Source organism: Manacus candei, unplaced genomic scaffold (assembly GCF_025592945.1).
Source record: "Manacus candei isolate 608988 ecotype Guabito, Panama unplaced genomic scaffold, ASM2559294v1 h1tg000041l, whole genome shotgun sequence".
NCBI classification, from domain to species: domain Eukaryota; kingdom Metazoa; phylum Chordata; class Aves; order Passeriformes; family Pipridae; genus Manacus; species Manacus candei.
In genome coordinates this window covers 3,093,255-3,116,195 of record NW_026138089.1, presented here as the reverse complement: position 1 = coordinate 3,116,195, position 22,941 = coordinate 3,093,255, and the positions used below count along the sequence as shown (strand labels likewise).

The following is a 22,941-nucleotide window of genomic DNA, read 5'->3' as shown; positions in this document are numbered from 1 at the left end:
CTTAATCCTGAGCGTTAGCAAGACAGCCGAGCGACTTTTGGCTGGGGCTAGGTTGCATATTCTTCCTCAGAGATGTCTCAGCTTCCTACCTTCCTTCAAACTGTTTACTAAGAAGTGTCTTCAGCTGTTTTTATATATCATGAATACTATTTTTCGGAGCAACTTTTGATTAGTTCAGTGTGGGAAGGCAAATACTGTGCTGTATTGAGCCAAACATTTTAAGTGCACTATTCTCCCACATACCCCAAGCACACAGGCTTATACAGGTGTGCCTCACATCTGTCTTTGTCCCTATGTGAACCATAAAGATTGAGTGGAATGTCTATATTTTAACAAAAGAAAAAAGCCTCTGTGATATCAATATATATGGCTGGTGTACTGGGGTTGTGTGGCAAGGTTTTGGTTTTGGTAGTGGCAGGGGGGTAACAGGGGTGACTTCTATGAGAAGCTGCTGGAAGCTTCCCCCATGTCCAACAGAGCCAATGCCAGCTGGCTCCAGGATGGACCTGCCGCTGGCCAAGGTGAGCCCATCAGTGATGGTGGTGGTGCTGCTGTGGTAACATATTAAAGAACAAGGGCAAAATATGGAGTAGAAACAGCAGCAATTTGCGGCTGGAGGAAGGATTGAGAATATGTGAGAGAAACAGCACTGCAGACACCAAGGTCAGTGAAGGAAGGAGGTGCTCCAGTCACTGGTGCAGGGGTTCCTCTGCAAGACCACAGTGAAGACCATGGGGAGGTAACTGTGCCCCTGCAGCCCATGGAGCTCCACGATGGAGCAGATATCCACCTGCAGCCCCTGGAGGACCCCATGCCAGAGCAGGTGGATGCTCAAAGGGGACTGTGACCCCATTGGAAGCCAGTGCTGGAGCAGGCTCATGGCAGGACCTGTGGACCTGTGGAGAGAGGAGCCCACACTGGAGCAGATTTGTTGGCAGGACTTGTGACCCCATAGGGGATTCAGGCTGGAGTAGCCTGTTCCTGAAGGACTGCATCCCATGGGCTCCATGGAAGGGACACAAGCTAGAGCATTTTGTGAGGAACTGGAGCCCGTGGGAAAGACTCATGTTGGAGAAATTCATGGACAAGTGTCTCCTGTGGGAGAGACCCCAGGCTGGAGCATGGGAAGAGTGTAAGGAGGAAGGAGTGGCAGAAACAACATGGGACGAACTGACCACAGTCCCCATTCCCCATCCCCCTGCACGCTGGGGAGGAGGAAGTAGAGGATTTGGGACTAAAGATGATATTGGGAAGAAGGGAGAGGTAGGAGGAAGAGGTTTTTAAGATTTGGTTTTATTTCTCATTACCCTACTCTGATTTGATTGGTAATAAATTCAGTTAATTAATAAATTCAGGTAATTTCCCCAAATCTGTTTTGACCATGACAGTAACTGGTGAGGGGTGACCTCTCCCTGTCCTTATCCCGACCCATGAGCCCTTTGTTTTATCTTTTCCTGCCCTCTCCAGCTGAGGATGGGAGTGATAGAGTGGCTTTGCTGAACACTTGGTGTTCAGCCAAGCTCAACCCACCTCTGGTCTCACCAGTGCTGAGTAGAGGAGAAGGATCACCTCCCTTGACCTGCTGGCAGTGCTGGCAATAACCATAACAACTGCAATATTTAATTTATTTTTGCAAATAAAATTATTTAGAAGGATGATACGAAAATATTTTGCAGAAGAAAAACATTTTACATTTAGGTTTTCTGATAACTTTGTGAACTCAAATCTGTAAGATCAGAATTGCAACTATGATATTCATGAATTTGTGAGATCTGATTTGGAAGGGAGATGTAGTCTGAATTAAAAAGGATAGGAAAGTATCTTACAAATGGTGTGCATTGCCAAAAGTTTTGACAGTCAGACTCTAATACCCTCCTGACCATCACTGCAGCAGATCTAAAACATTTCACACACCCAGTAGTCACATAATCAGTTTGTGTCACAACATGCCTAAGAGAAGGAAAGGGGCTCATTTGCACAGAAAGGCATTTATTTGGGAGGAAAATACTTAATATTCTTATGGCGTTAATTTCTCAGCTTTTACTGAATAGCAACGAAAACATTTTTCATGTAAAAATGCAAAGTACAATAAAATACAGTCTGATCTTAACAGGTGAAAAATCATACAATAGGTCTAAGTGTGACAAACAAGATGGTAAATACCATTCTGTTGTAACCAGTGAGTCAGGAGACAAAGACAAAACACCTGAAAATGCAGCCTTACACCTACCTAGTATTGTTATCCTTCCCTCCACCGTGCCTGGCTCAGAAAGATTATTTTCATGTTAACAAAATTGGATTCCAGTTTCACTTAGATACTCTAAAAAACAATAGTGCGGAGTGATGCCCCCATCCATCCTCCTCGGAGTCCTGTAAAAGTATCAAGCCATGAAAAAGTTCAGAGAGCAACTCCCTTGAGCATTGCTTTATCTCAGCACTGCTCATCTCCTGGCTGCCTGGACATTCTGTGTAGAGAAATCTGACTCATATTTGACACTTTATCTTATCTGGAAACATGAGATTCAACAGTTGTGCTCCTCCAAGGGTAAAAGCTGTAGTCCTTTTGAGGTATGGGGTACAGATGTGTAGGCCTGATTATGATGTAGCTTCAGCCATAAGTACACCTAGTGGACCCTTTTTTCCTTTCCTCTCCCTTAGAAAAGTCATCTTGTATTTGATTTCTATTCATTATGTGTGTAACATCAAACTTCCAGAAGTCAATACTGGTCAGGTGGTTAAGAGCTGGTGCGTGTCTGCTGAACACAACTGAAAATGGCTTCTAAAGGCAAGCATTCAGCAACCTTAATAATAAAAATTATCTGTGCTCTTCAGTCAAATTTTCAGTCTATGACTTTTCATCACACACCACTCCCAGCTTCAGCTGAGAAGAAAGACATTAAATTACATTAATGTGGAAATGTTACTCCTTTGAGTGTGACAGCCTCATGTCTAATGTTCAGCTGCTTAATGAAGAGTAAAGATGACTTTGAATCATCAGTAACTCCATTCTTATCAGTGTCCACATCCACATCCATATCTAATCTTTCAAAGCTAATCCATCCTCCAACAAATGTGTAGGCCTGAGTGATGTTGCAATGTGGAGAAAGTCCACAAGCAAACACCAGAGCAAAAGTTTTCTTCCCACCCATGGAGCTCTCGTGCTATGTTTCCCACAGATCATCAGAATAATTTGCAAAACAAACTGCATATTATGTTTTGTAGGTAGAACAGTTGAAAAAGTATTTGTTTGCTTATCTTGCTGAATTACAGTATTTTCTAGTCATCATCTTTGAGGAGGCTCTGTACAGAGACCCAGGATATTTTGCCAGTGGTGCTCCTGGAGAAGCCACCAGCTGTTGGAAGCAGGTCTTCAAGCCTGAATTGAGCCCCACCACATTTACCAGGATCAGGTGCATGGATATGCCAAATAAACATAATGCATTTACTTCTCTCTTGGACTGTGTATGTAAAGACAAATTAAAATGGATTCTTGTTTGGCATTGGCCTTGAGCCCCACTAAAGGCACAGATCTGAGCTACCACACTTGCACCCTGATGTGACTCCCCACTGTTAAGAGGAACCAAAAACCAGGGTCATGATGCAAGAATGTCTTTACAATACCTACCAGGAAAGCTGATCTCTAACCAAAACCTAGTGCTACTATAACCCTGACAAAGTTTTCCTGTTTTATAGAGGAGACACAATCTTTCCTTAATTGTTCTTTTCTTTCTCCTTGCAGAACTTCGTCTGCTAGAAGTTATGCTTAGGGCTAATTTGCTATGTCAGTGCACATAGACATAACCACTGTGTTTGCCTATTTTCTCATCTAGACCAGCCTGCAAGCTACAGTGTGCAAACTATTACAGAAAATCAAGCAAAATATGTATTGCTGTTTACTCTACAGGGAAGAGAAACTCCATAATCTAGCAAAAAGCAGTATCAACAAAAGGCATATATTTGAAGGACAGGATGTCACAAAAATGCTAAATATAATGTTTAACTTGTGCTACGTAAACCAGTTAAGTTTCTTCACTGCACACTTTCAAATCAGTACTAAATAAAAGGAATATGAAAATAGGGATAATGAAAGCTTACTGGGAATAAATGCAGTGAAGTCTTTTTAACAGAAAAATTGGAGAAACTACAAACATCCATTTAAACTTTCCATGGGTTCAAATCAAGACTAAAAAACCCATCAATTCATGTGTAAATCTGTAGAGTGAAAAAACCCAATGAACAGTAAGAAACACAGGTTAATAAAACATATCAGGTCAGACAAACCTGATACCCAAACCCACTGTAATTGCATGTGTGTTAAATAAAGGCATTCTAGTGCACGAAATGTTTATTGATTTCAGAAGAGCATTTGATATGATACTGAATTATAAAACCCCTAGCATTTGGTGCACAAGATATAAGGAAATATCATAATGGGGTGAAAAGGAGACTGATCGATGCGGAGGAACAAAGTGATGTATCACTGTTCTCTAAGGGCAGAGCTGCTGTTGGAACAGAGGCTCTTCTCAGCCCATTTTCCACTGCCAAGATCTGGGAGAGGAGGCAATCAGAAAATGCACTTTTGCTTCCCTAATATGGTTTGGTTTTTTGTTTGTTTGTTTGTTTGAGAGCGAAATTACAAAATGTATATTTGGACTCAGAATTTTTTTTTATTAATTTGTTTGTCTCTTGGCACACAGAAAGTGCAAGCTCAGGAGCAGAAATTACTCTCTGAAAGATTTTTAACATTCAGAAAGCTCCACAGTGATACATGACAGCTCTTCTTCCCAGTTGTTTCCAGAACTGGACTTTTATACTGTTTTATTTAAGGAATCCCATGAAATAGGTGGATTCTCAAAGAAGAATGTTTTGATGTTTCTATAAACACTATGTTGTTTCCTGGAATCTTTAGTTCTCACCTCATGGGTTGCAGTGAAACAAAAAAACTCCAATTTCAGGACAGTCCATACAGCAGAGCCATGGAGGTTGGGGCATGAAAGCTCTGGGAAACATGCTTCTCCAATCTCCCAACCTGCTAGATAGGGTGACAAGTACCAGCATGGATGGGAACGAATTCCTGTGAGATTATGGTGTTTTTCAGACAAAACCGACAGTTTCTTCTTGAAGGTGTGAGTGCATGGAAAACAAATCTTCTATGCAAAATGAACAAAAAGTGCATTTCTCTCCAGCTGAGAATTTTCAGAGCCAAGATGACTCAAACCTGCCCCCCTAAATGGCAGATTTCATTCCATTTATCTGAGGATACAAGAACTTCTTGTATTTCCTGCTGCATGGTAAATTTAATGTAGCAAGATCTCACTCCTCTTCAGCTTTTTCCTCATACAGCCCCTGCAGGCTTCAATTTCTGCAAACAAAAAGGTGGTGATATCCCCCAAAGATAAAGGTATGCCAGGCTGTGGTTACAGCAACTCAGTTTGAAATAAAGTTTTGAATTTTTCTCCTAGGAGACTCCCTAGCAAGGGAAGAAAACAAACAAACAAACAAACAAACAACAAACAAACCAAAAAAGGGAGAGATAATTTCTTTGAGGGACACTCCCCTCCTACTAATGCTGAACTAGTACTGTTCCCCTCCTCAAAGTAGGTTGTCAATCCCATTTTAAAGGATCTAGTACAAAACCCAAAGATGTATTTCCTATGTACCAGTGACTCTTCCTCATCTGGTGTTCTTTCAAGCTCTTTCTGGAAAAGAAGATTAAATGTAAATCCTTGGCATAAGTGTACTGACTGCTAATTAGATTCAGTTTTGCACATTAAATGCGAGTTAGGACTTGGCTGTGGGGGTTTTTTTGTATATTTTAATGGTAAAAAGAGCACCAAGACATTCTTATGGGAAGGGGTTGTTCTGCTGTGCCACCCAATCATAGCTCTACCTCACTGGTTCCAATGGTCCCCTTATGGCACAGGCAGAACAAAATACCACAGTAGTAAAGATATTCCTAAACTCCTTTTCTCTACATTTCCTTTGTTGTCTCAGTGACAAGGATTTTCTCTGCCTTAACAATCCCTAAAGAAAACCACATATTTGTTTTCTTTATAGATGAAATGTTGTTAGGCTATTAAAGAATAATGTAGTTCTGTCCATTAATAGTGGACACATGGTGTCATCACCTGCATGGTGGCACCAGCTCTACTTACTCTTAAGTAAATATCCTGATGATAGCAAATTCCTGTAATTGAAGGAGTTGTGGAGTGTATACTCTAAAAAACCCTAACACATCTGAGCCAGCTAATTATAAACACTTTGGCAAGCCTTGGTATTTTTATTTAAAAGGAGAGTCGAGACTTTCTTTAACTTTCCAGCTCTTAGATAGGCTGAACATATTTTTTGATAGTCCCAGATGGTTCCTTCAGAAACACTGGTGAACTTTGCTGGTCAGCTAACTAGGATGAGGAACACTAAAGGCAATGAGTATCATCTTTTGCTGGCAAAAAAATTGGGTAAAAAAACTTTAATTTCTTGGGTAATAGACAAGAATAGCTAAAAATGTAGACTATCATTGAAATAAAATGTAATACTACATTGCATTACCAAATGCAATAACTATCAATCTTCTGACCATTATGGGTAACAGTCCTTCCAAACTTACTCATCTGAGTGCACAAATAGTAGAAACCAATAAATTATTAAAAATAAAACCAGATCCTTTTTGAAGTTTAGGAAAGTTTCAGTTAGAAACCTTATCCCTTCCTCATACCATGTGTTCCCAATGTGGCTTTGTTCCACTACCTGTATCTATCTTTGAAAGAATATAATGGCAGGTGGGAAAATACAGTGGTGTTATTCAGAAAAATTAATACTATGAAGAGGAGGAGTTTGTATGAAACATTGCACTACCCTCTACTAGTTTTGCCTGTTCTGTGCTGATTTTTCTGTCATCTTGTAAAAGGCACTTCAGGACTATAATTTTCTGTGTGAATTTTCCCCAAATAACTGTTATTGGTTACTGTTATTGTTAGTCTTTGAATTGTATTATGCTCATTCTCAACAAGTGCTTCTGAACTTTAAGAAATAGGGGTTACATTAACTTCAATACAGGATTTTTTTTGTCGTTGTTAAAAAAATTACTATGAATTCCACAATGTCAGTGTGTCTAGAAAACACTAATAACCGTGTTTTCTTGGTTTACAGTTTAGCATTCCTTTTCCCTTCCTCTGACATCCGTACAAAGAAGTTCATTATGCTGAATCCCCTGCAGCTAGTTTATAGACCTACCATGTATTCTGCGGTCAAATAAAACAAGCTTTGTTAAGGAGATTATGGCTCTGGTGTTTTAACGATCTGAAATTTTTGCTGTGAATAAATGTTAATTGGATGAAACAGTACACGCAAAAGCTTTGGTCCCTGAAAACAGAAGTGCATGTAAAATAAAGGTCTGGAAAGAACAAGATCTAAAAATGTAACAAAAACGCATCTTTTAAAATCTCCAGATCAAGTTCTGCTACAAATTTCTGTAGGAGTGAATCTCTGATTGTAAATGTTAAGAAAACTCAAACTTAGGGAGAACTTTCTTTTCCAGTAACTTAATTTTCTGGCTACTAGTCACAGAAGTGTTCCTTATTTATCCTTCTGGTTCCACTGAATTAACATGTAAAGACCAGTGCTGTACATGGAGCAGCAGAGGCTCCTCCATGTAGACTCTGTCATTAGGGTACACAGCCCCGCCCTCCCATCACAGCTAAAACACAGAACTAGAGGAGGCCAGTTTTTAAGTACTGGCACTGAATTCAGTGGTGGGAAACACCAAAGAGCTTTTGCTTTTGCAAATATGTTCTACACCAGACACCCTGTTTTAGGGAATCAGTCTACAGCAAAATCTGATATTACCGCTTTTCCTTCTCAGAGTTTCTGTGGTTTGTGAGTCAGAAGCATTAGTTTTACACCAACTCCAGTAGAGAAAACCAAGAAGAACAACAAAGGCAAGACTGGCTACTCAGATTTAATTATCTGTCTCCTTTGTCACAGTGATGACCCAACAAAAACTGATTCTGTGATGTGTCAGGGGCTCCCTGGGAGCAATCCAAGGGCAGTGGGGCAGATGGTGCTCTCTGGGCCGGGACACCACAGTCATCTTGTCATCTTGTCCTCAGTGCAGGGTTCTGGCAGGTGTCCATAACCCTAATTCCCTTACAGGTGCTGAGGTTTCCAGTTGCCTGCATCCTCAACATTTTTTAACTGAACAGGGACTAAGATGTTCCGACTATTGAATGGCCATGTAAAAACGGGTCATCTTTGACTCCTTGGTTAATTCTACTTATTCCTTATTTGAATTTACCTGGAAAATATGAAAATAATACCCCTGATAAAAGGGAGATGCTAAGCACCCAAGAAATTCAGCAGTGTTAGCTGTGTTATCAATGTTAAAATTAACTTTTCCTAAGGGCCTGATATTTTCTTTGCTGTACACCAGTGGAGGCTTTTTATCATATAAACAAATATTAGGGAGGCTTTCAGAGAATGAGCTGCAAGAAGCTTTTCTGTACCCACATACATGCTGAAATACATAAAGAAGACAGGTATAAGGTATGAGAAATCCAAGTGGTCCAAAAAGCCTGCTCTTAGCAAAACTCAGCTTATAATTTAAGTCTGTTGATCCCAGAGACATTTTCTGTTACACACGGTTTATGCCACTAACTTCTCTTTATTTAGGCAGATTGTTTAAGAACTAGCTTTACATATATACTTGTTGCTGTCTTGCATTGGTAAAACCATAGATTTACCTAAGTGCATTTTATATTCTCTCAAGCAAGTCTTGTGGTCTTCTTATGCAGAAGGTCTTGCAGAACTGTTGGGTGAGTCTGGGATTTGAACTTGTCTTAAAAGAATGTGTATAAACAGTTTTCAGAGAATTCATTCTGTTAGTTATGTCATCAGTTTCTGCAGTGTTGAGAGAAGCTATTCACTTGATGATAGGAGCACACCTCTGTTTTCCAGTGACTTTGTGTGTGTCTTCATTATGGTGTTAGCCTGTATCATCATAGATAAAAACAATTCCAATTTTCACATGAGTTGGTTAATATAGGTTTAAGATATTCCCCCAGAAAGATACTGTGATACTGTTTATATTGCAAAAAACGTTTTGTGTTTAGAAAGATAACTCAATAGTTAACTGTTGTCTTGCTAGTTTTTGAGGTTGAAATCATACCAGGATTACTTAAAAATGTGAAAGATGCATAAAATCAAGTGGCTTAAATTTTTACAATGCGGCATCCTTTGAAGTCCCTAATTTCATCTTAACCTGGGAAACGTTTTGTCTTTGACAAAAAAAGATATTATTTTCTACCAAATAATTCCACAACTAATTTCAGAGTTATGCTATAAATAAATCATAATCAAATCCTGATGAATATATAAAAAAGTTTTAAAACACTTTTCCTCATCTGCCAAAGAAGCTTCAGAGTGACAGGAGATGTTTCATTTTGTCAGCTTTGACTACATGCCATGCTTCTTCAAACCAGTCATTCCTATAAGCCACAATTGAAGAGACTTTAAAATGTTTCCCAGTTATTTTGTACATTAGGTCAGGACTTCTCAGTCTCAAATTCTATAAGTACAATAACGATAGGAAGGATGGAGAGAGACTTTCAGTAACTGGTTTCTTTTGTGAGCCAGTTATTAAATTAGATTAATATTATCTTGTACCTGCTGAAGTTTACACTGAAATCACTGGAGAAAAAATAAGGACTTGGTGACTGGTTATTTGTCTTAAGTATACTTAAACTACATAATAGCAAAAAACAGTGACTGCATTCTGTGGTACACTTTGGATGTCAAATACTTGGCTTCACTTTTGATTCTAGCCATCAAGATTAATTGTATTCAGATGCTTTCTCAGATAAAAATGGACTTTTCAGGAAATTTTAAGTATTATGAAGAGTTGAGACTCGACAGACATTGGACCTGAACTGTTCTTATAGGACAATGAGAGGATATAGGCTCAAGTCGCGCCAGCGAGGGTTAGGTTGGACATTAGGAGGAATTTCTTCACAGAAAGGGTGATTAGGCATTGGAACAGACTGCCCAGGTGTTGCAAAATGTGCCATAAATATAAATAGAGAAAGGATGTTCTTTGATGTTTGATCTTTGTATACTTTCAAGTCTAATCAACAAGAAGGGAGATTTAATCCATGAAACAGATAGCAGCTAACAAGCTCTATGTGATGTCCAGGTGTCAGAAAAGCAAATTACTTATTGGTAGAATTGCCTTGTTAAGGTTTAGGGCTTGACATGCTTCAATGATCTCAGACCTATGGGGATGTTAACAAAGCTTGGGGAGAAGGATGCCCACTGATAGCAAAGAATGCAGAATCTGTTGGCCACAAGGCCATTTGGCAGAACCCACAACATAAGGAAGAAACTAACAAAGCCAACTCAGCATTTGTGCTAAAATCAACTCCAAAAGGTAATTCTGGTAGGGGGAGATCACGACCAACAACTCACTGACCACCCATCCAGGAAACCCACTGACCCAAAGGAAGAGAAAGACTGGGCATGTGGACTAATGAACACGAGAAGCAAGAGAATCGTTAACCCATAGAAGACAGAATGCTAATTAATAAGAGAACTATGTAACTTATAGCAAATGAAGAGTGATTCCTTTGTTTGGCAAACTGTATAAACAGTAAGAAGTTTGGATAGCTGGCGTGGTTGACTTGTAGAATAGCACCCGGGCTTGCACAACTCTGAAATAAACAATCCACGATTCCCTTGAGTGTGTGTAATTGTCGGCTTGTTGCACACCGGGTAACGAATCCGATTGTTGCGGACTGCCCAGGGACATGGTGGAGTCACCGTCCCTGGAGGTGTTTAAGGAACGACCGGACGTGGCACTCAGTGCCATACTAGTGTTTGGCCGTCGTGTTGGACTCGATGACCTCAACGGTCCTTTCCAGCCTGAATGATTCCGTGATTCCGCGATTTTATGGACCGGCTGAGACGCATCACCCCCCCACACACGACACCCGCTCCCGCTCCCCTCAGCCGCCCGCCCGGCCCCGCCCCTCCCTGCGCGCCGACGCGCGCATGCGCGGCGCGGCCGCGGCGCTCGCCCCTCCCGCCGGGCCGGGCCGGGCCGGAGCGCGACGGGCGGCGCCGGAGCGGCCGCGCCCCGGGCAGGAGCCGCTCCCCGGGCAGGAGCCGCCGCCGCCGCCGGGAGCGGAGCCGGGCGGGCCGCGCCGCGCCATGCGGCTGTGCGGGGCGCTGCTGAAGAGCCCCATCCCCAAGCAGATCGAGTACTACTCGCGCTTCTCCCCCTCGCCCCTCTCCATCAAGCAGTTCCTCGACTTCGGTGAGCGCCGGGGCCGCGGGGTTGCGGGGGAGGTGCGGGGGGTCACCGCGGCTCTGCCGGCGAGTAGGCCCCGGCTCCTCGGCCACAGCTCCTCGATGCCCGGCTCCTCGATGCCCGGCTCCTCGCCCCGCAGCGTGAGCGCGGCCGGGCCCGGCGGGGCGGCCCCGCAGGCCGGGGGCCCGCGCTGAGTCCGGGCCGTGCGGGGGTCGGTGCAGAGCGAGCAGCCGCTGCGCGTCTCACCCAGGTGCCGGGAGAGGCAGGCGTGATGCTCCTTCCCTGCGGGATTCCCGGGCACGAGTGCCGTGGGGATGGGGGGTCGTACTAAGGGTTTCTGACCTGACGGTTTTGTGAGCTTACCCTCTCCTTCACTCGCTGGTCTTGAGCGTGGAAATTTTAATCTGGAGATCGACTTACTTAAACCTCGGGCGTGAACTCTGGCAGTACTTGTGTGGGAGACCTGTTTGTGCAAAAATCAGAAGTGCTTCAGGAAACGTTGCTGATGAAAAAATAGCATTTTTTTTCAGAATAAATAATAATGACGTTATAACAATTATTTCAGAATAAATAGCATCTTTCTTCGTAGAAGCGCTGGAACTAAACCCAGGAGTGGCTTGTGCTGCTGTTAAAAAACGTGCTTCCATCTAGATAGCAATAAACCTGTATCTGTTATCAGATGTTGTTTGGCTCCTGCTCTCTGACACAAGAGTTACTGAGATTTTATTATCATATAAATATTGCTGATAGAGTAAATGTAAACGCCAAGTGTAGCACCATGAAGTGTAACAGAGCGTTCTTTCGTTCCACAGTTACACTAAAGGTGCAAAAGGACAAAAATGAGCCAGTGGTGTTCAGCCAAAAAGTGATTAAAAGTGGAAACAATTGCACAATTATGGCAATGGTATTAGTGAAAGAATGCTGTAAGTACAGAAAGCCAGTGCTGGGCTCGATACAACATCTCAGGTTTTTGTACCATTTAAAAAGAAAACAACAAAAAACCCACATCACACCATGGCTCCATTTAAAGGAGAACCTTGCTTTCTTTCTCTGGTCCCCACTCACCTGAATTTGTTCTCACTTCCCCACCCCTTCCTGTGCTGATGGGCTTCTCCAGCTCTGGCATTTGTGCTTCTTGTACTGTGTCTTTCTGTACTGCTAAGAGCAATAGCCTAAAACTTATCTTTATTTTAGCCCTGACATTAAACAAATCGTGTCACCGTTGCCTATTTGAAAGTTGGGTTTGTAAATTGTTGCCAGGGAAGTACTGATGATTGTGAGGCTTTTCAGTTGTGACTAGAGAGGTATAAAGATTTCAGAATTTTCTTTAATGCCTTGGATGTTGTGACAAAACTTTGCTTTTTGCTAAGGATTTCTACAGGTCTCTGCTGCCCCTGCATTACTGTTTGCCTTTAGACTTCTCTTCTATGGCAGCCTTTCAGTAATGTTATGTTTGTTCTAACATTGTAATGTCTGTATTACTTTGTGGTTTGAAAAATGTCTCGCAATTCTCAGGAAAAAAGTAGTTTTATGTTACAATTTTAAGCCTGGTTTATGTTAGTGGAAATGAACAGAGTGAGAATGGCATGTTACAGCCTGACCAGCCTTATTTTTTGGATGTGCTCCAGTCTGTTGTCACTGGTGTGTCATTGGAATCGTGTGTGCAACCTATATATTTAAGTGTATTCGTATTTTAAGACTGATGGGAAGGTATCTAGTCGTTGACATTTAAAACCTCTGAAGGAAAAAAAAATGTCTGTGGTTTAGTCTTGGAAGGTCACTAGGAGTTTCTAAAATTAGTAGTTTTATGTTGTATCAACATTGCTAAACCTATCAGCTTGATCTTAATAAGCCTTATGGGCCACTTAACATCTCCACTTACTTCCCATTTAGTGCCTGTATTTACTTGGGAAAACTCAAGTAGGAAGTTTACAGCAGTTTAAGCAGATAGATTAAAAAAATGTAGTTACTTAACGTATGTGATCCTAGGTGTTTATGGCTTTGGGTAGTTTCAAGTTCTGTTGGAGACTTCAGAGGCCCAGAGGAAAAATTGACATCAAAATATAAGGTGATGGTGCAAGAGTTTTACCACTTGAAGCGTGGAAGGCCTGGAGAACATGCACTGTGTCAGGGAGCTATGTTACTTTAATCTGAATTAGCCAAAAAAGAATTTGCTGGTGGCACAGGACACAGGTATTCAAGAGAGCAAATACAGCAAGCATAAGGAGCACGATAGTCAAGGTGCAGTTCAGTTGTGTTTACCCCACCTGAATGTGTAATGGGAAGAAGACACTCTGTTTTGTGGTCAGCTTATAGAGGCTACCTAATGTCTCACTTAAAAAGAAATGGTATTTTTAGTTGAGCTACATAAATGTAGTGCTTGTTTTACAAAAACATGACTGAATTTTCAACAAATACTGAAGAAGAGTAAGCCCAAAGGAAATGTGTGAATAACCCTCTCATGGCAGTCTGATTTTGTCTGATGTACGTTTCTTGTATGGGATTTGCACTTACTTGGGATTTGCACTTACTGTGATGTGGATTTATTTGAAGAAAGTTTTTTGACTTAAATTCTGATGCTAATGAAACTGCAATGTGTTCTTTATGTCTTTTTTTTATTATAGGTTATATTGGTTTATACTAAGTTGGTGGTGTAAAAATTTATCTCTTTGTAAAAATCTGATGAGCAGGGGAGGAGAAACTTTATATTTCTTGTGAGCTGAAGAGTCTTCAAAGACAGTTGGTGGCAATGTATAGTGAGGTACAGCTTGGGCTTTTATTTATTAGTAAATAACCATGTGGGTTGTATGGAACACACCTGTCTGCATAGTGGGACTGTAGAGTGTCTTCCTTTCCAGTGATATAAATTAACTTTCTCGGAGAGCTTAATTCAGCTAATTAAACCTCCATAAAAGCCAGTTTGGCTGTTTGAGGTAACTCACTAGTCCCAGAAACCCGTGAAACAAACCAGAAGGCAACAGTTAAACAGCGACTCTCACTTGGTTTTCGTAGCTGAGCCCTGTCTGTGTCACGTACTTTGTTGAGCTTGCAGCTGTCTTTGTAGCTGCCGCAACTGTGCCAGAGGTTACTGTGTCATGGGCTCGGGACCTCTGTGTCAGAAAGTCTGAGCGCTCAGATTATGCAGCTTTTTTCTGTTTTCGCTGTGTGTACATTTTCTGTTTGCACACTCCTGAATACTGTTCAGGCAGTTTCTTTTGTTATGAAGTGTATTTCCCAAGATTGTTGTGCAATCTAGTTCCTTTGCAAAGGAATGACCTTCTGTAAGTGTGTTTCAATATAAACAAGTTTTGACCTTGTATAAAATTAGCATGTCACTCCAGGTTTATCCAGGCCTCTATATCTAGTCTGGCAAAAACACAAAACAACCAACTGGATTCAGCTATGTACTTCCAAACTGGGTAGTTCTTCTGGAAGTTATTTTGATAGATTTCCAAGTACAAGCATTTCTTAATGACCCAGACTGATATAATCACTCAAATATCCTTTCTGAAATGAACTTTTGAGTATAGATGTCATCTAATGTTCAGGTACATGGGTCTTTGTACGTTTTGGGAGCTAGACTGTTTGAGAAAAGCAATGCCCGTACTGGAGATCCATATTGATTGAGCATCTCAATTTAGATTTGCTTCAGTGTGTAGAGTGGGCCTTAGAGGGTGACAGGTTAATCCAAAATACACAATAATCTTAATCAGCAACCACATGGATACCCAGTGGGTCATGTATACCTGGGGAAAATATTAACCCATCAGACAGGTTTCCTTGAGAAAAGTAGAGTTTCTTTTCTGTGAGTGTCCTAGCATTTAAAAAAGGCACACGGGGCCCTGAGCTCATGGTGCCTGCACTGCAGCCTGTGTTGGTGAGGGCCGGGTGTGAGCCGGCCCCTTAGAGCTGCACTGGTGCCGAACCCTGCCCCTCCTGGCAGGCTGCACACAGCTGCTGGGCTGCCTCGGGTACCTCAGTGAAGTTACTGACAAATGTTTTGGGAAATGAATGGTTGTACTGCAAAGGTTACATATAATTAAGCACAAATAAAGACATGAGTGAACTATAAATTGTGCAATCCTTTGATCATGCATGAAAGAGTCATTTGAAGTTGTGCTTGTGCTGTGCTGTTGTGAACGTGTGCCAATATACTGTACTCAAGTAATTCTCTCGTTGCTGCTGCTCAGCTGACCAAGTGCCTGAGACTTTTGTGAGTCTGAGATTTGTTTCATCAGAAACACCTACCATGTGCTTTTGGAGCTTGTTTACTACTAAATCTGTCTGGGCCAGTTGTACTTAGCCTTTTTTTATGTTTCAAAACAAATATTTTGGATGAATTTCGTACTTACAGGGTTAAACTTTGCTTTTTGTTAGCTCTTTGAACATTTGATGTACTAGTGTTCATGTACCACATAGTTACTGATGAATTTGGATAAAAAAGTCACGCATATGCTGAAAATAGAAGTGAATCATAGTGAACTCTTGTTGTGGAATGTGGCTTAGGAGATCCTGATTTTGTAGGTTATAGTCGAAATATTTGTGGCAACTGCTGCAATTTGTGGCAACTATGGCATTGAAAAATATCATGAAGGTTGTAATTTGGTAATTTTACTGTACTGTGAACAGCTGAGCATGCAGCAGATAATCAGTGACTGCGTGTGGTTTGGGAACTGTTGTGCCCTGGGGCGTATCTGGAGGAAAAGATGATCAATGGATCCTCCCCATTTTTAAATACAATTTTTGGTGTGAAATTGTTTAGTTTATGTAGTAAAAGGGTACCTGTTATAACTTAGCTGTCTCGAGGAAACCTGTAGGCCTCTTCCAAAACTAATATAGAGTAAACCATTTATTGGCATCACTGTGGATTGTTGACAGTTGACAGGTGATCAGGTTTCTGCAGGAGTGTTTACGCTTCCTGTTGCCGTGTTGGCAGAGCCAGCAGCACTGAGCTGAAATGTGCCATTGGAAGGGTAGCTGGCAGATAGAATTTGAACAACAAGATGTGGCCGTAGGAAAGTAGAGTTCAAAGCCAGCCTTCTGTCTCCAAATATAATTATTAATCTTCTTATGGAAGATGACTGGAAAATTTTTCTACACGAAAAGATATTGGAAGATTTTTATTGTGTGGTTTGTTTTTTTTTTAACAGAACATTGCAATTGTCTTAGATACAGTTTCTCCACCAAGGTTTAAGGCTAAAAGATACTATTGAAGAATTACCTGCCATTTATTGCTTGCAGCTGTGTTTTCTACTTCTGTTTGTGCACTGACCTTAAAACCTTACACTTGATTTAAATGCATCTTAAAAAAAAAATTTTCTCTTAACACATATGTTAACCATTGGTATGGTAACCACTGAACTGGATCACAAAGATGAATACTAGTCAGACATTACTGTCTTCTGTTTTCATCTGACTGGCTTCAGCTTCCATCTAGCAGTTTCATTACAGCTTTTGTTGGTAAATTGTGATCTTTTGATGCCTGGAATTTTTTCACTATTTTTTCACAATTTGTACATTGTGATGGAGTTTGATTTTTTTTTTTTTTTATATTGTAAAGCTAAATACATTAAATGAACTATTTCAAGCCTTGTGAAAATACCGCGGAATTATCTTTTGTGGCTTTTCCAGAATTTTCAGTGTTGTTCTTCAAATATGCCTGTTACAGCTTTAAATAGAATCCCTTTAGGAGTTTTGCCAAACATTGGAATAGAATCATTTTACTGCTGTTTAGCTTTTACCTTGAAAGGCTACTCGTTGGTCACAGTGGCTGCTGGATTGTCTGGCTGCTTTTGTTCTTCAATTATTTTGGGGTTATCACTTTTCCATATTTGGTCCTTCATTCCCTAGATCTGGGCATGGATAAAGTTTTCATTTCATAACATTAAAAAGGGTTTTCTTTGAATGGGCTGTAGCGCAGCAAGTAAGCTGGAAACCTTTTTGATGCAACTCTTGTTATTTATAACCTGTTCCTATTTACAGCTGCCAGACGCTGGCAGGCAGTGATGTTCCAATACTATATATAATATTGAGGGGTTTTATAAAGCCTAATATTGATTGTTTTGAAGGTCTGGAAGAGTCGTTGTGGTTAGATAACTTTGTTTAGCAGTCACTGTTAACTGTGGTATGATAGAGATATTTGTGTGGGGGAGTACTATGTAATATTAGAACGGGGTGCAATTCATTTACTGAATTATCTGTATCAGTCACTTTTGCAGGCTGTTTATTCAATAAAGGAACACTTAATTTCCGTGAGTGGTTGAGACTTTGTATATTCTGAATTAAGTTTTTTAGTGTAGTTATGGTACAAATTCCATAAATTGTTGTTGTAGATGATCAAACTGGATCACCAAGGTAATTTTTTTTTTCCTCATAAAGGTTAAGCATGGAAAACTCTTCCTTCAGTAGGTGGTTTGGCCGGCCAGTCTTGCCTGTAAGCGTAGGCTTGTAGTCTGCAAGTGAGCATCCTCCAGCTGGTGGAATTGCTTGTGCTTTGTTTCTCAAAACAGGAAAAGATTTCTCAGTCTGTGTTCTGTTTGTCTTTGGACTGACCAGAGGAGCTGGTGAAGTCCTCTGCCTTGAGGCACTGGGAAGGGGAGATGATGTTACCCTGGACACCCCACACATCTCTGCATGCTCGTGTTTGGGTTTTTTCCCTGAAGCTGATAAGGCATTGAAGCAGTTCCATGTCTTTGGTGCAAGAAAGAGAACAAGAAGGTATGAAACAGTAAACCATGCCAGTGGTTCTGTTTGCTTCTTTTTAGCAAGTAGCACAAGTAATCCAGAAATTGAGAGAAATTGGGAGCTTGGGAAACTTCTTTCTGAAGCAACAAAAAGATGGGATTTGTAGTTCTTGAAGATCTAAAAATGTTTGGGACACCTTTTTCTTCCAGCAACTGGTAGAAATTGTTGAAATGCCTCCTTTAGACTAATAAGAATGTGCTTGAAAATCTGAAACTTAATTAAATTTTGATGAAAATGAACATGAATTTGATAGCATTCCTTCCCTTCCAGAATGGACAAAATGACAGCTAGTGATTGTAAAGTAGCATAACTTCTACAAGCTAAGAAAATAGGTAGATAAGGTCTCTCCTAAGACATAAGGAGTACAAGGTGATCTGTCAGTTTTGGAAGGAGCAATTCTGATGCAGACAAAAGATAAGAGAGCAGTAGAACAGTGTTAGGAATTCCAGAAATACAGTTGATTAAAAAAAAAACTATGAAAGGCGAAAGCAAGGACATCTATCTCGGGTTGCAGTACAAATAACAGCTAAGGTGAAAGGTCATGGGATAAAAAAGCAGATAAAAAGATGTTGAGATAATTTATATTAATTAGGGAGAATGCTCAAGTGTAGCATTTACTTGGTTTAAGTAAGCACATAATGATAAAGACTGTTGAATTCATCTTTGCTTTGGTCTTCAGAAAAAGATGAATTGTATCCAGGAACATAAAGAAAATCACAATTCTCCCCTGACCCAAATTTTAGATAAGCTGAAATATATCTAGATCCTCTTGGCTTAGTGGCTTCCAGTAGAAGTAAGTCAGTTCTGTGTTTCGTGGGTAGCTTTTTTCTGCAGATCTAAGTGGCCTGGTGCAGTACAGCTGCTGCTTATGGGCTTATGGAGATAACGGATGGTGATGGCCCCAGGGTTCTGGAGTGGGAAAATCCACTACTTGTCTTTCAGAGAAATGGAAGAGGAGGACAGTAGAGTTAAGTCAGGTTACCTGAAGTAGCTGAAAAAAATGATGGAGCTAATAATGAAGTTATACATAGATAAACACCGAGAGAAAAAGAGGTGGTAAAGAGACAATAAATTGTGTTGGGCTGGCCTAATTTCCAAGTTAATTTGATATTTGCTAGGGCAGTAGCAATAGGTGCTGCACCTGGCTTTTTATGAAGTTTTGGCATAGTCCCATGTGAAATTCTTAATGAAAAAAAACCCAAAACAACACACAAAACAGCAGAATAACTTCAAGGTAAGGTTGCTATATAGTAGATATTAAGTGTTCTGGTTCTTGACCCTTCCAGTTGAGCACCCATCTAGGTGCTTGCTCTTCTCCTCCCATCCCCCATTGGCATGGGGAGAGAATGGAAAGGGTGAAAATGAGAAAACTCATGGCTTGAGAATAAGACAGTTTTAAAGTGAAGAAAAGAGGAAGAGGAAAGAGTGATGCAAAAGCAGTCAGTCGCCAGCCCCCACAAGCAGAGTGATGTCTCAGTGTAATGGCTCTCTGGGGAGAGAGAGACAGCACAGTGTTTTGTGTAGAGAGTGTTGTGTCTCCACTCCCCCCAAAAATATATCCTTCATAGAATTAGACATAGATAGATTTAGCAATTGTTTCACCTATTTTCATAGTTACTATAGTAGAACAGCTTTTCTTGTTGCTAGTTGTCCTTTGTTTTTTGTAAAAACCATCTTTTTCCTAAAATTGCTGAAGTATTTTACAGGCTGCTACTTATCCTTTTAAAAATGTGTTCGGTTTTTTTGTGTTTTTCTGGAGTCAGTTAAATATTATTTTTCTTCTTGGATTGAAAGGATAGATTAGAGCACTGAACTGTGATTCTTAGATACAGTTCTCCTTTTTCTGATGCTTTGTATGTTATAAGTGTGTATTTTAGTGGCCCTTTTTTCCTCTAATCCCTTCTGTGTAAAGGCTTTTCTATGTAAAGTTAAAAAATGACATTTTGCTAAAAAGTAATTTGCATTTTAACTGCTACTTATTTGTTTTAGTCCTTATTTATATTTTTCTGAAAGATTTTTATAGACTGGATAAATACCTTCAAACTAGCAATGACGTAGAGGAATCCTCTAATCTTTTTTTGTTATGTAGTTTGTTAATCATCAAAAGCATTTGGTAACAAGATGTTTAAGAGTCTAATACATTTCACCTCACTGAGACTGAAAGGAAACTGGAGCATGTGGTATTGGTAGTATTTTTATGTAATTGGTTTTAGCTGGGTGAGTCTTTGCTCATAAACATTAATTTTATTTATGCTGTAGATTTGGAATAGCTTTTCCTTTGGCAGGTTGACAGGAACTAAAAGATAAAGCAGGGATTTGTATTTTTCTGGAACAGTTAGTGGGAATTATGGAAGTTTTTCATAAAGGTTAGGAAAGAAGTTGTCAAAGCTGTGAGTTAAAAGAGTGTTAAAAATTTGGAATATCTAGTTATAACCTTCAATGTGAAAATAGATTTTTACCTCTTATGGGAGGGAAAGGTGATTATGAGTTCCAAGAAGCAAAACTCAGTCTTTTCTGGTCAGTTTATTGTAACAGAATCTGATCAGAGCAACAAAAGAGGAATAAAGTTTCTTTGGCTTGGTATTTTAAGTGTCATCTACATTTAAAAAAAGAGTTTTAAATTTTTTTTGAAGTTTTGAGTCTCAGCAGAACAAAACATGACATTTGTTTTGCCCTGGGTCTCCTGTTTGAAAGCCATGGAGCCCCTTTGCAGTGAAGGCCGGGGCTGACGTGCAGCTCCTTCTGGCTCGCAGACTGAGTGTTCCCTGCTCTGGACTCAGGACTGTCAGTGGAAGAGGAGTTGATACAGTCTGAAGGGCTTTTTTTTTTTCTCGGTTAGTTGGTTGTTTTAGAAGCTCCTTGTGCCTGTTTAGGGAGGGAGTCTTTGGTTTCCAGATCAAGAGCCTGATCTGGACCATCTCTGTCTGTCATTTGCTGTGAGGATTGCCTGCAATTCGGTGAGACAAAGCTTTGCTGCTAAAATGATTCATCTGTCTTTCAGCCTACTCCCAAATCACTCAAAGGAAAGACAGCCTAGGGCCTGTGTGTCTAAAAATAATACAGCCTGTGGGTAATCGGTTGAGTGCCTCTGCATTAAACTTTGTAGATACTTTGATTACTGTGTTGTGTCTTGACAAATGCATTAAAATACTCAAAAATTTATTTTGTTAGATCTGAGTGATAAGCAGCTAAGCACTGGTTTTAGATTAGGGAAGGTTATTTTAAAAGTTCATGCTTTCATTCGGATTGTTCTGTATAATAATATGTTGTGCTGGTTTCCAGCTTCGACCAGTGGTTATCTGATAATCTATTCCTCTTGAGAGAGACAGACATATGTCTTCCCTCGAGTCCTTTCTATGACAGGAAGGCTGTGGCTTTAAGAGTTAAAATTAATGATTGGAGTTTGACTAAGACTTTGATAGATCTGCAGTGTAATGTGCATCTGTTAATTCCTTCTGTTTATCTGTTCCAGTTCAGCAGTAAGTTAAGCTGCTTTCTGGCACAGTCGGTTTCATTTAGAGGACAGGTTACTTGAAACAGTCTTACTGGAGTTCACAAGTTATATATCCTAACTTATTACATTATTATTATTGCATTCTTTATTATTAAATTAGTGTACAGCTAATATAATAATAAATGTAAGGTCTCAGTCCATGTTGAGCTGTCCAGATGTGCTAAGGACAAGTTGCTGACATTTTGTTCTTAACCTGCATTTACATGAAAACATGAACCGACTTTCTCTTGATGTCACTGGTATTCTTTAATATGGGCAGAGTAATTAATAGACATAAGGTATAAACTGGCTCACTCTTACAGAGGTCTTGGAGATAAGTATTTTTTTCTGTTACAAATTCAAGAATGACTGTTCTTACTTTTAAACTTCTTAAGTTCAAAAGTCTAGACCTTGATTATGAGTGGGATTTGGTCTGCTCATTTAGACAAGAGAATTTAGGCTAACGCATTTTCATGAGTGAATGGTATACTGAGATTTTCCTTTGGAGTAGAAAATAAGTGTTGAAGTTGCCCTGGCAGTCAAAGAGTGCTCGAATCTGTTGTTATTTGAATCACATAAATATGAAATGGTTTCTTAAGCTCTACTGTTTCAGTACTCTGGCTCTGGATTTATCCATATGCTGTTTCAAATGACTGTTGGAAAGTTTAACTGCAAAGCTAACTAGTATGTGAGCTTGCCAGTTTGGACTGTACTTAGCAATGAAATGACACAGAGTGGAAATGTGGGAATCAATGGTTGTGCAGTGTTGACAGCTGGGTTCTCATCTCTGACCATAAATCATGTAGATTGAGAAGACTTGAGCACCTCACAGTGTGCCTTTTCCATAACCTGCAAAGGCCCAACTAGTCATGGGAACTGGGCTGAAGAAGGGAAAGAAAATGTGGGAAAGTTTACTTGCAGACTTCAGTTCCTCTGGCTTTACCTGATTTTCTGGCAGCAGTTGTTTAACAGAACTTAGTTGTTCAGATTTCATAAAAGTGATAAGTTTATTATAGTTCAGTAAAATCTAAAAAAAATTTTTGTCCTTAATTCTTCAAGTTTCATTTTTTTGAAACTTCAGAGTTTCTCCAGTTTCCTTACTGATATAGAATCAGTCTCTTTATATGCCGGTCATATGTGCAGAATGAAACCATGCCCTTAAAACAGGGCATTTGCATGAAACAATTGCAAGGGTTTATGGAAGTAGCCTTAGAAAGCTGTGATGGAACTTTGGCTGAAGCTTAGTTCTGAGGTGTCCAGAAACAGGCTTAGTACCTGAGGTTAGTGTGGGACAGATCCTTGAATTTGTCCATCTTCAGGCTCCCTGTGTCAGAACAGCTGTATGGGCTGTGGTTGCTGTTCTGTAGAACAACGTGGTAGGTCCAGTTTTAAAATACACATTTCT

At 40.2% G+C, this 22,941-nt stretch overlaps 1 protein-coding gene across 2 annotated transcripts in view; it reads left to right on the top strand.

Annotated features, from left to right (window-relative positions):
- The first annotated feature begins 11,079 nt into the window (after positions 1–11,079).
- Positions 11,080–22,941, top strand: part of PDK3 (pyruvate dehydrogenase kinase 3) — a 51,787-nt gene continuing 39,925 nt past the window's right edge. Inside the window, exon 1 of one of the 2 annotated variants that reach the window (XM_051795095.1) lies at positions 11,080–11,305. In XM_051795095.1, coding sequence (XP_051651055.1) covers positions 11,200–11,305 — 106 coding nt within the window. In that variant the 5' untranslated portion in view covers positions 11,080–11,199. The remainder of the gene's footprint in view (positions 11,306–22,941) is intronic. The other variant, XM_051795096.1, reaches the window with a different exon arrangement.